The sequence below is a fragment of the Malus sylvestris genome, chromosome 17 (assembly GCF_916048215.2).
Source record: "Malus sylvestris chromosome 17, drMalSylv7.2, whole genome shotgun sequence".
Taxonomy (NCBI): Eukaryota; Viridiplantae; Streptophyta; class Magnoliopsida; order Rosales; family Rosaceae; genus Malus; species Malus sylvestris.
This window is the reverse complement of record NC_062276.1, coordinates 5694835-5712356: the sequence shown is the minus strand read 5'-3', so window position 1 is coordinate 5712356 and position 17522 is coordinate 5694835. Positions and strand designations below refer to the sequence as shown.

The 17522-nt window shown below is 37.7% G+C and overlaps 1 protein-coding gene across 2 annotated transcripts; it reads right to left on the bottom strand.

Annotated features, from left to right (window-relative positions):
- Positions 1–6793: 6793 nt before the first annotated feature.
- LOC126612233 (uncharacterized) lies at positions 6794–16657 on the bottom strand. 2 transcript variants are annotated; one of them, XM_050280613.1, is made up of 9 exons: positions 16551–16657; positions 16119–16442; positions 15978–16018; positions 14818–15288; positions 14560–14706; positions 14209–14280; positions 9105–9152; positions 7814–8250; positions 6794–7526 (listed from the first exon to the last, which is right to left on the bottom strand). In XM_050280613.1, the coding sequence occupies exons 1-9, from the start codon at positions 16640–16642 to the stop codon at positions 6912–6914; spliced, it is 2247 nt and encodes a 748-aa protein (XP_050136570.1). In that variant the 5' UTR covers positions 16643–16657; the 3' UTR covers positions 6794–6911. The 2 variants fall into 2 exon arrangements, with proteins under 2 accessions (XP_050136570.1, XP_050136571.1); XM_050280614.1 differs by lacking the exon at positions 9105–9152.
- Between the last annotated feature and the right edge of the window lie 865 nt (positions 16658–17522).

The window sequence follows — 17522 nt, the reverse complement described above, 5'->3', positions numbered from 1 at the left end:
CTCTCTGGCCTCTATAATTGTTCAGTAAATTATTCCTACAACACGTTATCAGCACTCTCTTAACTCTGCGTTAAAAAGAGTTTATTCTTCAATCAGGGGAGTATTACGTTTTAATCATTCTTTTATGATTAATTTATTATTTTATTGAATTGATCTACATGATATTGATTCAATTTAATTTTTTTTATGTTGAACGTGATACAACGCATTGGAGATGCAATTTCGGCTTTCGAGAAGGATCTTCTACAAATTCAAAGGCTTTTATTGTTTTCTGCCAATTAGGTATGCTTAAAATAAAGTAAGATATTTGAAACGACCTTGAAGCATGAAAACATTCCCCATGATGCATGAACCCCCTATGTTTATATGTTCCTTCTGATATATATATTGTATATGTTCATATATTTGTCAATATATATATTTGTTTCATGCACTACGCAATTATATTTGCTATGTGGAATATGTGAGTCAAATTATATAAAATAAATTATATAAAATATGGGTACTTGCGGCACCACCATCGCGGACACCTCAGCAGCCCTAAGGCTTTGCTGCACTAATCTAGACCACTAGGACTTTCAGCCTATCTCTGTTTATAGGACTTGCAGTCCCTAAGCGGAAAACCAACAAATTTTGGCCCATTGTCCCGTGTCCCTTGGCCCGTGAACTCACTGGGCTTCGCCCCAATCTCGACCTGCTTGCCAGCAGCTTTGGTTGCTGGGCTTAAGTTTCCTCGAACCCAACCCGCAGGCTAGCATTTCGTTGGGCCTGATCCATGCCCCTCATTTAGCCTAAAGAGCTAGCAGCTGCTGCTACTGGGCTCTATGCTCTCGGCCCATGGCCTGAAGACCATTATGTGGGATGCTTTTGTAGCTATACCCAACCCGAGCCCCTCATTTGGTTCACGGCACCCAGCCCTATCTTTTGGGCTATGGTATTTTCGACCCAACACTATTATTTAGCATTTTAAATAATTTAAACCCGAATGTTATTATTATTTTTGCTTCTACGATCGACCCTAAATGGTCCCGATCTATTGAATTAATTAAAAGTGATCTGCAGTCCATTAATCTGATAATGAATCCAAAATTATTAACCTGAAGATCACTTTTGGACATTAACGATTCAATAATTTATTTTATACTTTGAACCGTTGACTTACTTTCGTAGTCCCGAAGCACTCACACTTGAGTTCCCGAAGAACCTCAAATCCACTACACTTAGTTGTATATTGCATTCTGTGTTCTTGCAGGAACCTCTCCTAAATTGAACCTGTAGTTTCAAATTTAGTGCCTTTGAAACCCGAAGTTTTCATAAAACAATACACCCATGAAAACCCGACGTTTTTCATGACAACCATGTCTTCGAACTTGAATGTTCTAACTTTGATGCTTATGGATGATTCATTCCCATAACACCAATCACAATCTTGTTCCCTCCAATTTAGTGGATTGTCGAACTGTCACAAGTTCGATTTTCCTGATTTGGACGTTTCTAATAGAAACCACTTTATGTAGGGTACAAGACGTGAAGTCTCCACTTTACTATCAAGAAGCTGAGAAACCATTGAAGCAAACAATGACAAGGAAGAGCTGAATAAGCCTCCACCATGATCTTCATTTGAAGACTTATGCCCAAAACATTACAAATGGAAATACCTCCCGAACGAGGATTCCATGGCTCTTTGACTCGCTTCTATGGACCACTTAATCATGAAAAACACTACCTGAAGCACATCATGATTGTGTCCATGAATGAGTACAATTCTGAAGTTTATAAATCTGATCGAATTTGACTGGAGAATACTTTTCTCGTCCTTCCTTGTTTCTAACTCGCCCCTGAAGCAGCAGTGTAGATAGCGGAAGTTTACCTTTGGTGAAGCAGCTGAGGGTCAGTCAGTCCAATTAGGGGCAGCTGCAGAAGAGCTGATGGAAGCTTTGGCTGCTGAGAGCAGTGTGACTGCTGAATGCGTGGTAGTCGAGGAACCGGTGGTTGTGCAAGATGCCGATAAGTAGTCTTTTTCTTAGACTTAGGAATTTTTTTTTTCCTTTTTGTTCTGCTTTATTTTAACTTTGTTGACTTTCGAGCCAATTTATTAATTTGCTAGAAAATTAATAAATAGCTTTCCTTGCTTTACTGCATCCTTGTTATTTTGCCACGTCTTTTGCAAAACTTTATCGTTGAACGGGCAGCTGGGCAAGCTGCTTATAATGACGCAGTCGATCCCACGTCATCACTCAGGTTTTAGTTTTGGCTTCGGGGCTTCGTGAGCCTTGCCTGCTCGAAGAGACTTGCAAAACTTTGTCGTAGGACGGGCAGCTGGGTTAGCTACTTCGATGAAGCAATCGCTCATACGTCGTCACTTTAGGCTTTAGTCTTGGCTTTGATGCTTAAGGAGCTTTACCTGCATAAGGAAATATGCGAAATTTCTACCTTATAGAGCCGTTAGCCAGCAAGTCACTTTCATTGAAAGTAGATGAGTTCGTGTAGCTACTATAGTCGTGAATCTCAACTTTAGCGGATTCATGAGCCTTGGTGCTCTCGGGGCATGTTGCAAAAAAATTTAACTTATAGAGCTGGCAGCCGGACATGTGCCTTTCGTAGAAAACAAAGGAGTCTGCGTATCTGCTATAGTTGTACATTTCAGCTTTGGCTTTTGCAAAACTTAAACCGTAGACCGTCGGCTTGAAGCGCTGCTTTTGAATAAGCAGACGGGTTCGCATAGTTATAAGAGGTGTAAGTTTCGGCTTACAGATTGCTTAGGGCTGCCAACCATTGGGTTGTCGGTTTGGTGTTTTACTTGCAGAAGTAGACGACTCGCGTGACCACTTTAGGCATTAGCTCTGGCTCTCGGAGGCGTTTCATGCTTAAGTTGTGTGTGAAATCACGACTCAATGGCCATATCCTTCCAAGTTGTTGGTCCCTTGATCTTCTAAGCTGGATGCAACTCGATACGGATCTCTTGGGCAACAATTATAACTGATTATGCAGGTCGCTTGACTAGTATTGCAACACTTTAGAGTCGAGTTATGTTCATGAAGATTGCACGTTGTCGATGGACCATCTAGTCACGTGAATCTATCATGGGCAGGGATTCTGCACTTAGCGTCTTTTCCTGTTAGAGACCCGAGCTCTCGCGAAATTGAATCCTTCAGTCGGCTAAGTCTTTTTAGGCAAAAGTCTATTGTGGTCAATTTTGGGAGTGTCCCAGCGCAGGTAGTCGAAGCTTTCAAGGTAACTGAGCAGTCAAACATCATATCCATGTTTAGATATTGTAGAGCAGTTTACCCTCTCGCGCTTGAGAGATGGGTGTCGGGAAATTAGTTTACCTTTTCGTACTGGAAAGTAGACTTGGATGGGTGTCTAGGGATTCGTTTACCCTCTCACACTGGAGAGCATACCCAGATGAGTGTCGAGGGATTGGTTTACCCTCTCGCACTGAAGAGTATACCCAGATGAGTGTCAGGGAATTAGTTTACCCTTTCGCACGGGAGAACATGGAAGAGTATACCCAAATGGCTGTCGGGGGATTGGTTTACCCTTTTGTACTTGAGAGTATAGATCGGTGCGGCGGGGAGCCGCGGGACAAGTTTGCTACGGCTGGGAGCCGTTGTGCATGATAAGCGTAGCTGGGAGCCGCATAGCTGAGGTCAGCTAAGGCTGTGTTACGCGCCGCAGGAGGCAGTGCTCAACTACCGATATTGGGCCGTTCTAGGGCTGAGCTGGGAGCAGAGGGAAGTGGAGCTCGACTGATGGCGCTAGGCTGCTCCATGCATGGAATCGTCTAGGTAATAAGGACTACACACGCATCTGATCCCTGGTAGTTGGAGGAACTCCCTTGTAGGTTGGGCTGATGTGTCTTTCTAGTGCTCATCTACCCCTAGCGCGACTTTTTGCTAAATTATTACGTTCATCGAAATGTCCGCCAATGTCTGCATGTGTCTGAAGGTTATGGCTTGAGATTCTGGGTTGCAACAACTAGCACTAAAATCATAGTTTTGATTTTTGAATATCTGGTTTCCGCATCAAGGAGAGCTTTCGAACTATGCAATACAGGTAGTCAAGCCCTCAACTCTTCTCGTATGAGGGTAGAACCCACTACTGTTTCAGATACTGCTAGAGAGATGTACTGTTTCAGATACTGTTAGAGAGATGTACAGGTCCTCCGCTGCTTCCGAGTTGGATAGTAGATGAGGTTATGTCAGGTACTTCTTCAAGTCCTGGAATGTTCTCTCGCACTTCATTGTTCCATTTATCTCGTCACGCTTTCCTAATCGCTATGAAAAAAGAGCTTGCATCGGTGGGTAAATCGCCAGAGAAAACAGTTGAGTGCTGCTACTCGCCCAGTCAGACCTTGTATCTCATTTAGAGTAGTAGGGGACTTCATATCCAGGATCGCTTGAATCTTCTTTGGACGTGCGCCTGACGAGGTTGAGCTTCGTCAATGGTTCAATACGCTAAAATCTACGTAGCTGCTCTGCTACGATAATTTGTACTTCCTTCTGGATTTGCCTCTACTAGGGCAGGGGAGCCTTTGCTGCTTTCGGTGTTGAGTTGTTGGCCTATGTTGCTATTTCACATGTCCTACTTGTATGTGACGCGACTGCAGTGCACATGGTTCATTTATGGCTGGTGAGTGAGCTACTCAAGGTCGCGTTTGGCGGAGGCTGCCAGTGGAACTTGAGCTGGACTGTTCTCGTGTTCTCTTCGATCCGTCATGTGGCTGCCTACTCTGGTGCCTCGTATAAGGATCTCCTTGTGAGCCTAGCCTCATGTGGACACTTTGCTTGGAATGTTTAGAGTGCTCGTCGAAGTGTGGACCCAACCTTGAATGCACACTGACTCACCGAGTCGAGAATGAACGCTTCTATGTGCATTAAGGCAGGAGAAAATACTTTCTCATGGGCCAAGCCAAATGTGTACACTACTTGAACGCTCGATTCGTGGTGGACTGAACGACTATTTTCTGGGACGTCGTTGGAAAAAGTCACAATCATCTGTCTTGGTCCTACTTCGAAACACCTCATATGGGGTGCATTGTGTCTCGATGTGCTCAAGGAGCTGATTCACCAAGGTGGTCTGCTGCGCGAAGGCACTGGTTAGGTCGGCGACCTGCTAGGGCTGTGATGTTTGCCATTTGGAGTGGAATAGTCTGGAAGATGGGGCACCTCCACATGTGGTGGAAGCGTAATGAACTGCAGGTACAAAACTTAGGCCCGGAGAGGGCATATACGTGTAGAAAAATAGGGTGAAAACATATATGGGTTAATCAACAGTCTGGTGGTCGAAATTTGGATCGCCTGAATTATTTCGGATTAGACTAGGTCGCGGGCCAGATCGACAGAGCTGGTCGCAGGGCGAGCTGCGAGCCAGGCTCGCGCATATGGCTGCTGACTTTAGGCCTGTGTTGCGCTCTGGGATGGTGGTAACTCATCGCGGGTTTGGGCTAGGCTAGTACCGAGCTGGGCCAGGGATCCAAATGATCGAAGATTTACCTCAGGGTTTGTCATTCTTCTCGGATCCAATCCTATCTCTTGGGCATCGAAGAAGCAACACACTGTGTCACGATCATCCACAGAAGCCGAATATCGGGCCCTAGCTATCATAGCAGCTGAACTAGCTTGGATAAGGCAATTATTTTGTGACCTACACATTTCTCTTCCTCAAGCACCAATGCTTTACTGTGACAACCTCTCAACTATCTCTTTATCCACTAATCCTGTGTTTCATGCAAAATCTAAACATATTGAGATTGATTATCACTTTGTCCATGAAAGAGTTACAATAGGTGATCTTCAAGTTCAACATGTTTCATCTGCAGACCAATTTGCTGATATACTCACGAAGGGTTTGTCTGCACCTCTGTTCCAGCAACATTGTGGCAATCTCATGCTTAGTTCCCTCGAGCATGAGATTGATGAGGGATGTAGGAGTGTAAACAAACACAAAGATGAGAATCCAAGTGAAGAGAATTCAAGGGCCTAGATGATGACAAGTGTCATAAGATCCAAGGGAAGTTATAAGGATGTTAGAATCTGTTAGGATCTGTTGGTGGTTAGAATGTGTAGTTAGTTTGTTAAGATACTAGCTTATGCAGTAAGCAATAGATATATAACTAAGGTGTAAGAAATGTAAACATTCATTACAAAGAAATATACAAGAAAGTCTTTCTTCTTCTCTCTCTTTACAAGTCTAAGTTTTCTTAATCGTCTTCGTTAGAACTACTGCTGCAATCTTCACAGCTTTGTCATCCAACATCATGTAAAAAGGTTGTCGGAAATGTCTTATCCGATAGTATATTGTATAAAACCGCCACCAGTCTCCAACATATTAAGCCACTTTTGTAGTAGTGATGTAAACACTACCTACATGGCCATGGTGATTCAATCCAAGACTTCCGTTGTTGAGAGTATGAATTCCATATTGAAGAAAAAAGGGACCTTATATGTGCTTGTAAGTAATTGGGTTACTCCCTATATTTCTAATTGGTTTTATGGTGAAACCTCAACTTTCTTCATGGTATCATAGGAAGTTGTCCAATATGTGAAGCACAGCGGTTACACATACTTCACGTCACCCAATTTTTGTTATCCACGCGTTAGGCTTCAAAACTCGATACACGTGAGGGGGTGTTGAGAGTATGAATTCCATATCAGAGAAAGAATGGACCTTGCATGTACTTATAAGTAATTGAGCTACTTCTTCCTATGTTGCCAATTAGTTTTATGGTGGAACTTCAACTTCCTTCAAGTTCTCCTGTCAAATTATATATTCTGGAGAACAAATAAAAAAATTGGACAATGGGGTTTTTATTATAGGAACCAAACCCTTACAATGCATACAAGCTTTCTTAGAAGTGACAAACATTACTACAATTACACAATTAATATATCGCATACACAATCAAGAATTTATATCCAGCGTTTAACTTTCCTATTGAATATTTTTCTACCACAATAAGTAGACGAGAAAATCTCAAGGAGAAGGGGAAATTGCATCCAAATAAATAAAATGACGGGAACACCAGCAAGAAAAATGATTGGATAAGTAATCCATAATTTGTCCTGAAGCATGATGAATACGGCAGAAGAAAAAGCAACCATCATGGTGGCGATGGAGATGAAGAGTGTGGAAAGACCTATTATCATCTTTCTGGGTAAGGATTTGAGGAAATCATCTTCAGCATACCGCGATGTAAGGATGCCTAGAAACATCAACACTGAAGTTGTGGAAGAAAAGAGCGAAATTGCATCTGAAACTATAAAAACCATAAATAGTTTTTTGTTTAAGAATATGGGAAACCCAGTTTCTTGGTTGTTTCCACCAGGCACTGTGAATACTGCAGCAAACATGATTGTAATAATGAGGGCACTGACAACTGTATAAGAACTTGCAGTTTCTTTCATCCATTTTTGTCCTTCCTCATGCAATTTCTTGTGGGTCTCGGTAAATAATTTAGAGGGTGTCCTACCTTCTTTATTTTCAGTTGAGGCTCCCGAGAGTTTAACCACAATACTCTCTACCTCCTGCATTTCATTCAACAAAAACTTATACATCAGAGTGATATATGAGGTGATTGATTTCTTTCAGTAATTAGAAAAGAAAAAAAAATGTTTCATTTGAGACATGGATATAATGAGGTAGAATTTATATTATTCTTAGACGACATTGACATGGGACAAAGTGAGAAAGAAGTTAAATTTCAGGATATTATGTGACACAATTTGAATTCCATGGGGTTAAGTATTCAGATTGAATTATTTGGGTCATTGATGTAATTAAGCCTACAAGAATAATATAAAATAATTCTAACCTTGTACCATTGCCTCTCTCTCTGCATTTGCAAGGCTGCACCTGAAATACGATCAAACTTTGCCAATGGAGATAACAACCCTGCATAATGTAGTATGTTGTTGTCGGAATCATCTATCCAAGTCGTAAGGAGATTTCTTATACCAACCCCGTGTATAAGGCTATAAACTTTTTCTTGACGGCATTCAACAGCATAATGAAATATGTTCTTTCCGTCTGATCTTCCGTCTACAGTTCTGAACAATAAATCTGGTTTGGCTTTACATAGAGAAATAACGAGCTCAACGGTCCCATTACAAACAGCTTCAAATAGTGCTTCGTATACAAGGCCACGTATCATTTCTTCATCGTTCAACTGTTTTATGACATCACACATGCAGTCCATAATTTGACGTGACCAAACATGGGTCAATTTTAGTTCATAAATGCGGTTGATTCCTACGTAGGCATTCAAAACAATGTTACAACTCACAACCACATTTTAACTCTTAAATAAATGAGTTTTTGAACATTAATTCTTGAAAAAGATTAAAATTAAAAAAAAAATACTGTGTTAGATTATATATTGATTTTAATCCTTGAAGTGTACTTTTATTATAATTCATATTTTATTTTTGTTATTTGATATGTAGTTTTATTTAATGTCTCCATATCAAATTTTGATTTTATTAATATGCAAATTATAGTTCTTTCAATTATAAATAACCTAAATGAGAAAACATTAACATTAAATTAGTGACACTTAAGAAAAATATGTAAATACATAAGTGCATATAAATGTCTGTACCAAAATATATTAAATTACTTGTTTGTATTGAAATGTCTGTACCTAAACATTTGTACCGAAATATATTTATAATAAGTTAATGTACCTAAATGTCTGTACCAAAATATATTATAATGAATTAATGTAGACTTAGAAAAAGAAAAATCATGAAATTACCCAAAAATAAAATAAACATGACATGGAATACAAATGCTGTCATTTACATAGAACCAAAGGACTAAACTCAATTTTGAATCTTTTACTAGGCTTTAATCTAAATTTCATCTTATTTAAGGATTAAAGTCTAATTTTCTAAAAAATAAATAAATTATAGTTTAAACAAAGGAAAAATGAGAGCTGATTTCACACACAATTTTGAGTTTCTTACCGACCCTTTTTACTTTATGGTCATCGAATTTGATAAATCAAATGAAATCAATAGACACAATTTAACGTAAATGTGTGAAAAGTTAATTGTGTGTTTATCATTTTTTTTCATAAAAAAAAAAAATAAATGTTCACATACCCAAAAGCTTTGAAAGCCTCGATGGAAGTCCTTGTAATAAACCGAAGACTGCGACACAAATTTAAAGTCAAATTTTGCTGCCAAAATTTCTTTATATGCTGATTAGATGATATATGGCATAAGTAAAGAAAAATAAAATGCTATTCTTATTTATTTTAGAGAAATTTTATATGGAACTGAAGAAGTAACTAATCGACAATGTGGGGAGTAGCTCAACCTCTTATAAGCCATTGTAAGGTTTCTTTTTTTACCAATGTAAGACTTTTTTATCTTCACATTCTCACACACCCCCTCACGTGTGGAAATTTTCAAGCCAAACATGTAGACAACAAGAATTGTGTGATGTGGAGCACGTGTGGCCATTAGGCTTCACACGTGGGCCAACCTGCTCTGATACCATGAAGAAGTTGAGGTTCCACTATAAAATCAATTTGTTAGCTATCCCACATCGGTGGGGGAAAAGAAAAGTAATGACTTTAAATATGATTACCCCACTCTAACTAACACCAAGATCTTTTATGATAAAACTCACACTTGACGGATTGGGTAGATGGTAATTATCAAGTTGTGGACAATATCGGTGTGGTTAGAGTGGGTTATTTTGGCCCGTCGATCTAAAATTTCAATATGGTATCAGAGCCTTGGTTACTGGCCCATGCAAGCCAAAGTGTTTGTCATCAGAAAGTGTGGGCTTGGAAACAAGCATGGACTCTTAACATAGAGTTGGCCTCTAAGTTCTTAAAAAGCACCACCTCCTGAAAGGATTGAAAACAAGTATGGACTCCATTGGAGTCGACCTCTGAGTTTCAATTGTCATTGTGTGGATCTCCACGTGTGAACCACTAAATGGGGTTCCACATGAGGGGGCGTGTTAGCTATCCCACATTGGTGTGGGAAAAGAAAAGTAATGACTTTAAATATGATTACCCCACTCTAACTAACTCCAAGGCCTTTTGTGATAAAACTTCACACCTAACTGATTAGGCAATTGATAATTATCAAGTTGGAGACAATACTGATATGGTTAAAGTGAGCCCCCCGGACCCATCTATCTGAAACTCCAACAGAAACTAAGCAGCTTAATACCCAGGCACCATAGATTTGGAAGCTTGCAGCAGCCTGCCTATCCCCATTCGAACTGCAATTTCCAAATCCAATTAGGTTCTGCAATTTCTAAATCCATTCAATACAAATCCTCGAAAGATTTGATCCCAAAAAAAAATTTGGTCCCAAATCAAATGAATGAATCTTCATATAAATTTGAATTTAATAAATCCATAAAAAAAGAAAGTTATTTTTACACACCCTTTATAGTTTCTCACACACCCCTTCTTATTTATCGTCATCGGTTTGAATAAATCAAACGAAATTAACGGCTAGAATTAAATAAATGTTAAAAGGTGTGTGAAAATCACTTTCCAAAAAATAATGGTACAAATAACTTGATCTTGCTAACAAGGTTGACGGAGAGAGAGACCCCGTTGCTACCACGGTGGCCAATGGTCACCCGTGGGGTGAGTGTTGTTGAAAATATTATGCCGAGCTGGCTAGTTAGGCCAGATGTAATGGTTAATAACATCTGTTGAGTGTAATTCTTGTTTTGTTTTAGTTAATTTGTAATTGTTAATTTCATTTACTTTGGTTTTATTTGTTGCTATATTTTTTGTTTTTAGTTTTATAATTGTAATTCTTTTTATTTGAGGGTAAAATAGAAAGTTTGTGCGACAAAATTTTTAGTTTTAAATGAAATTTTCCTTTATTTTATTTTATTTTAATTTTTGTTGCTCGATTATTCTTTCATTGGATTTTTTTTTTTTGTGAGTTCATTAGTTAGTATTTGGCATCTACATGAACAAGAGTTTCCCAATCCAAATAAGTAAATGAGAATGCTCATGACTATTACAACGTAAACATTCATTTTAAAATCAATTGGAAATAGGAAGGAGATGACCATGACTATTTAAACTATTAAGAAAGACTTTCATGTATCGATGTGAGATTTTACTCTCAACATGCTCTTTTACGTGTGGTGTCATTTGAGCTTAATATGTGGACAACATATATTGGGTGATGTGGCACGTGGCTCGTTGGGCTCAACACATGGATAACTTGCTCTAATATACCATATTAATGTGTGAGTATATATTTTAAAATCAATCGTGTACTCCGCCAAGCTTGTTAATGTTAGGCTAAACACGTGGATAACTTGCTCCAATGCTGAGACCCACTGCAATCGTGTACTCCTTTGAGCATGGACGGAGGGAGGTAAGTCCCATTGGGGGCACATGCCCCCTCTCATCTCTTTTTTTTCATAAATTATTTAATTAATCATTCCCATTTTTTTTGCTTTGCAGATTATTCAATTAATCATATTAAACTAGTGAAAATCCTCTTTTAGTTTTTAAATGTCCCTCCATCTTGTATATTTTTCTCACGCACTAATGTCTAAACCTTGTTGAGTTGCATGTATTTGGTTAATTAGTACAAATGAGCATTAGATTGTCGACAATTAAAGACAAAATTAGACAATAGAGTAATAAAATTAGGCATTTTGTAATTAATTTTTTCAGCATTTGTAAAAGAACTAGCTTTATTTGTCCAAAAAATGAGCTCAAATTTTTTAAGGTGCCCCCTCTTAGTTAAATTTTTGGCTTCGTCTATGCCTTTGAGCATGTTATATTTTGTTTGATCGAACAACTTTATTGTGTATGTGTTAGGTTTATTGAGATGTGTTTGTAACTTGTTTTTGCCAGGTAATAGTATTCAAGCAGCATATCTTTTTATAAGACTAGCCTATTTGCACGCACTCATGTGCATTGCGCCTGTAAAGATGTATTGAATTTGTTGCTTTCCATTATAATTTTTAAGAGATATTTATAATGTATTGTGTAAGTGAAAGATTTTTCCTTTATCATGCACATCCCAAAAAATTGTCATATTTTTTGTTTTCACATTGCGCAGCGTAATTATTTATATGTATTCATGCAGCCGTCAAAACAATAGGCATTTTTGGCTGCTAGTAAGTTTGATAAGAGGGTTCATACATAATTGAGAGCTTGTTGAGGAGGGCTAGTGCCACAGTGGAAATCAAGCTCCCTTCCCACCTCAGAAACCTATCTAACTTTTTTTGTTTTTTTTTTAGTACATCATACTTGGGGAAAACCTATTTAACTTTTGACCAAAAAAAAAAATGAGAGCATGTTCAGGGTGAGTGGATCATGTTTCATCTAAGGATAACAGAGAAAGAGAAACCACTAGACTCTTTGCATGCGTGAAATTTATTTATTTATTTTTTCATCACAGCGCAAATTACTTATTTTAAATGCATTTAAGTGCGTTGTTTGCTTCACTTGTTTCTTGTTTCATTATTTTCTTCCTTTACGAGACAAATTATAAACATAAAAAGTATGTGATCATCTCTTCACGTTGATCATTAAAAATTCATAAGTTACATTCATTTGTATATGGACTGTATAACTACATTTCTTTAATCAATCGATACATATTTGTTTTAACAATAAGAATTCATCAAACATTATGTTTACAAAAACCATCTCTCCAATATTTCTCATTAGTTTAGGGTGCGTTTGTTGTATCGGATTATCTTGGACTGGACTAGCTTCAAGGATTAAGATGGACTGACTTAGAATAGACTAAGCTGGACTGATTTAGTGAAGCATTTGGTGCAGTGTCATAAGCAGACTCTAATATTATATTATTAACTTAATCTTATCAATTATTATCTTATTATTTTTTTAATCTATATGAATTAATATTTTATTATTACTTATCATTTCTAGAATCATCTCATTTCTGTATACCTCCTTTGTTTTCTCCGCCCACTTCATCCCTCCCCTCCGCCTCATCTTCTTTCTCTATAGCTCCATTTTTTCTCTCTGTCCACTGCATCCCTCCCATCTGCCTCTTTTCTCCCTCGTTTTCTTTGTACCAGTGTCTCCCTCCCCTTCTTTTTTTCTCCCGTTTCACCTCTGTACCACTGTCCCCTATCCTCTCCCTTTGTATTTATTTTGTTTCGCCTAAAAGGAAACGCCTGGCGCGGGAGCTGAAGCAATGGAGTAGCGGGGATCGTTCATGGATCCTAAGTCCTTCAAGCGGAGATAAGGTGTTCTTTCGTGAAGCAAAAAGGGGAAATCTGGGTTGTTGCTTCGTCGGGAAGCAAATTGGGGATTGGGTTCGCAGGATGATGGAGATCGGTGAGAAAGCAGGATTTTGGTGACTAGGTTTGCAGGATGATGGAGATCGGCGAGAAACAAGGATTTTGGTGACTGGGTTGGCGAGACGTTGGTGGTGAAGATGGGATTAGCAATCCCCTAGTTTGTGGAGGGCCTCGCTAAGAACAGCTAGCGAAGGACTTAGTCGGCACGAATCCGACTTATTCCCATTAAACTTAATCCATTCCTGCACCAAACATGGACTGATAAGCCAGTCCAGTCCAATGAATCCTAAAGAAGCCAAACAAACGCACCCCAGTCCAATGAATCCTAAAAAAGCCAAACAAACGCACCCTTACAGTATAAGGATAAACTAATAGTCAGTGTACACACTACTTTTCTAGCTAGGTGGTACACTATTTGCAGGACTGATCGAAGGGGAAACGTTGTTTACTATTATTCTCTAAGTGCGGGTGTGCATCAACTGTAAATTTAAGAAATGCGCAAATTGTATGTAGAGGAGCAACTCCAGTTTTGTGAATCGTATCATTTTATAATTTTGACCTTATTTTAATTGAGTAGTTGTCTATTATCCTTCTATATCTAGTGAGGCCAGTTAAGAGATATTTAAATGTTTCACCATTTTAGTGTATCGTTTATATAATAAAGATGATACTTTTGTTTCGAATAGGCCTTGTTGGTTGTTTATTGTACAATCTTATTATGTTCGGAATGGCCGACCGCATTTCATTGTCGATTCCATTCCATCAAACCATATATCACCTAACTAATTATTAAAAACAAGGACATGGATAATTGAAAAAAGTCAAAACAAAAAAAAAAAAAAAAGAGAAGAACATATGAAATGGACTTCAACATATCAAATCATGGTTGAGTTTTCAGTAACATACATGTGCTATTCCTTTGATTACCTTGTTCATTTTCTTGATATTGAACGTTTATACGAAAATCACTGATGGAACGAGCAGGCTCTATTTGTATACCTACCAAAAAATAGGATTTCGTCATTCAAAAAACCCCTCGGAGATAATGTCTTTGACATAAGATAATTTTTCTTTTTCTTTTACAATACTGTCATGTGATATAACAGATTTTGTGGATGAAAACATACCATTATGGTAGTACCCATTTGTTATATGATTTAGAAAAATATTAGGAAGACCACCTTATGAAACCCTGTATGTGGAAGGTGACATTTGTACATGCCACACATAATGTTGACAAATTTGTTAGTAGTAAGAGAAAAGAAAGATATTACTAACAGTTATAGATCCATCGTTGCCAGAATTTGAACGACGTCCCACTTAGGAATGCAGAGGGCACGGTAGCAAATGAAAATATAGGGGAGTTTCCGAAGCCTTGAGTGCATGCCAAACGTGGGCAGTGCTGAAGTAACTCCCATGCAATATCTGTACATATGTATATAGACCAATTATATATATATATATATATGTGTGTGTGTGTGTGTGTGTGTATAGTGCTGAAAATTTGATTCGGTTAAGAGTAGTTTAATTCGTTACCAAATTGTTTGGCTTGAAGGCAATCGCTAACAAGTGCAGAGCCGTAAGGGCCTTTATCCGGCATTAAATCTTTGCGTTCAGTGTAAGAGTAGAGGTACCGAACTATATCCCATCGGTCATACAGAGTAGCGACGAGAATCGGAGTCATTTGGCTGGACTCGGCAATAGCGAGTAGTTCCTTGTTCTTCGTAACCATGCACTCAACCATCTTGATGTTGTCCGTAGCAGCATGAGCAAGAGCCGTCCAGCCTTTACCATCTGTTATTTCCAAGTCTTTCTCCGTCATCAACCGCACCAGCTCTTCCACAATTTGCTTGTGCCCGAATCTTGCTGCGCTGTGAAGAGCTGTCCCCCATGAATCCACTGCTGTTTTTGCATTGGGGTGTAGGGTAAGAAACTCCTTCGCTTCAGGCCAATCACCCCTCCTTACAGCATCAAAGAAAGCTTGATTCTCACGCAGCTGGATCTCATCTGTAAAACGTACGTATGTAATTAATTATGGATTTTATACTCTATATTAACTACTTTCTTCTTCAATTCTCCTGGAGTAATTTAAAACAACTTACTTCTTAAGTATATAGCATGAAATGACTTTAATCTAGTTTCTATTTATACACAACAATCTCTTACTTCACACCCAACTTTTATCATGTTGGGATATTATGTTTATTTTAAAGCATAGTTTTAATAATTTGAGTTTTGAAGGAAGATTTTGGGAAGTGATTTTTGTTTAAGAAAAAATATTCTCTTTTCAAGTGGGAGACCTATTCTTCCTCAACTACTTGATTTAGTTCCTGATTCTTTGGCCACTTTTCTCTCAACTTTCCAACGTTAAACTCCAAGCTTTTGTTATAAAAATTAGATCTTTTCCTCAGTAAAAAACATAGAAAAACTTGAGGAACATAAGCTACAAATACTTGAGTTTTCTGAGTAGTTCAGGGGGTGATTGTCTTCGGATCTTCCTTTGTGCAAGGGAGGGTCTAGACAGAGGAAATTTGATATCAAGGTGAGATTAAAACCTTGAAAGCACGTTTATTTATTCTCCACGGTTCCACCCTTGATATTAAATTCAAGAATGAGTGACCATGTAATCTTTACGCATAAGGAAACCAAGAGAACCTTTCATATACATTTAATGCTTTGATTTTGATGATAGATACCTTGGGTTTCTACTCGGTTGGACTCAGCTGCCATACTCGATCTGTCAATTTATCCAAAGGAGATTTTATTATAGGTAGATCATGATCATTTGTTTATATGTGAAAACAAAGAAAGAAATAGTGAAGCAAGTAACAACTCACAACTTGCTTTCTTCTCGGTTGAACTGTGCTTCCAAAGTATCCCAAGCAGCTTTGGCGGTGGTTTTGTCACGGATCGAGGGAAAAGTAAGCGGCCCGCAAGAAAGTTGGATTGCATGCAAAGCTTCGGCATTATTCTTCCTCCAAACCTTAAAGTCCCAAACACCTTCCTGTTCAGGGGGTTCACTGGTTGTTTCAACAACGTCCCAAAGATCTTTAGAGAGCAGATAGGTTTTGACGCGGACACTCCAATCCTTATAATCGTGTTTTCCGTCGAGGATTTGAGGAACAATTGCAGTACTAGACGTAGCTGCCATGCTTCTCAATCTGTCAATTTTTCCAAACCAGATTTTATTAGTTAGATCACGATCATGTATGTGTGTGTGAAAACAAAGAAAGAAATAATGAACCAAGCATAAGGAATTAACTACTTACAATTGAAATGGGGAAGCCGTCAGAAAATACTTCAGCTTGAATTGGGGATCTATAGCATTGGTGCTGCTACATACATTTATACATGTACACATACACACATATATATAGTCAACGATAAGATATCATATTATGCTGATCTATAGCAATCTAACTAGAAATACTTGACAATATTAATCAAAGTAGTAAAAAAATAAACCTTGTCTTTAGCAAAGAAAAATATGTTACCATATATTTTTTTTATAATAGCAAGTTGACATGTTATGATACTTATTTATGTTTATTAATTGAGTAATCCTACATTTACCATTTTTTTTTCACACCATATTTGTAGCACCGCTCTAATATATAGTATTATTTTTCTCTCAAAAATTAAGTATTTTTTTGTTTTAATTAAATGTCTTTACCAACAAAAAATATACAATGACTTGACCTTGAACTTTTTTTTTTTTGGTCGAAAATGACTGGACCTTGATTAAGTAGATGCTCCTTCATATCACAGTTGGCCCATGTGATTAATGAGGGTCAATTTCTTTTTTTTTTCTTTTTTTTAACGTTGATTTTAGCCCAAATTTCTTAGCATATTTTAGGGAAAATCCAAAAAAAAAATCGATTCTAATTTAAACCCCTTGACCACTATCACCTAGTATAGATCAGGTTTTTTTTTTTTGTGGTACAAATAAATGCTTTTATTTTTCATTTCCAATATGCCCTAAATTTATTAAATTTGTCATGATGATAACCTTCACTACTAGTACTAATAATATATATTCATTTTGCTTCTACATGTCATAAAATATAGAGACTTAGATTCTTATATTAGAATTAATATTTGATTTTTTTTATATAAGATTTGATTATTTGTTTGTTTAGTTGGCTTTCTTATTATTTTATTATGTAAATTTTGGCTTTAGATGATTGTATTCAACTAGAAGTTTAAAAGATTTAAAAAAAATTTACAAATTGAAAAATGCT

Coding starts and splice junctions, on each gene's coding strand:
- LOC126612233 (XM_050280613.1), bottom strand. CDS start 16,642: ATGTGTACATGTATAAATGTATGTAGCAGCACCAATGCTATAGATCCC. Junction 14,707..14,817: donor CCTTCAAGCCAAACAATTTG/GTAACGAATTAA, acceptor ACATATGTACAG/ATATTGCATGGGAGTTACTT. Junction 9,153..14,208: donor ATATCAAGAAAATGAACAAG/GTAATCAAAGGA, acceptor TTTGTGTCGCAG/TCTTCGGTTTATTACAAGGA.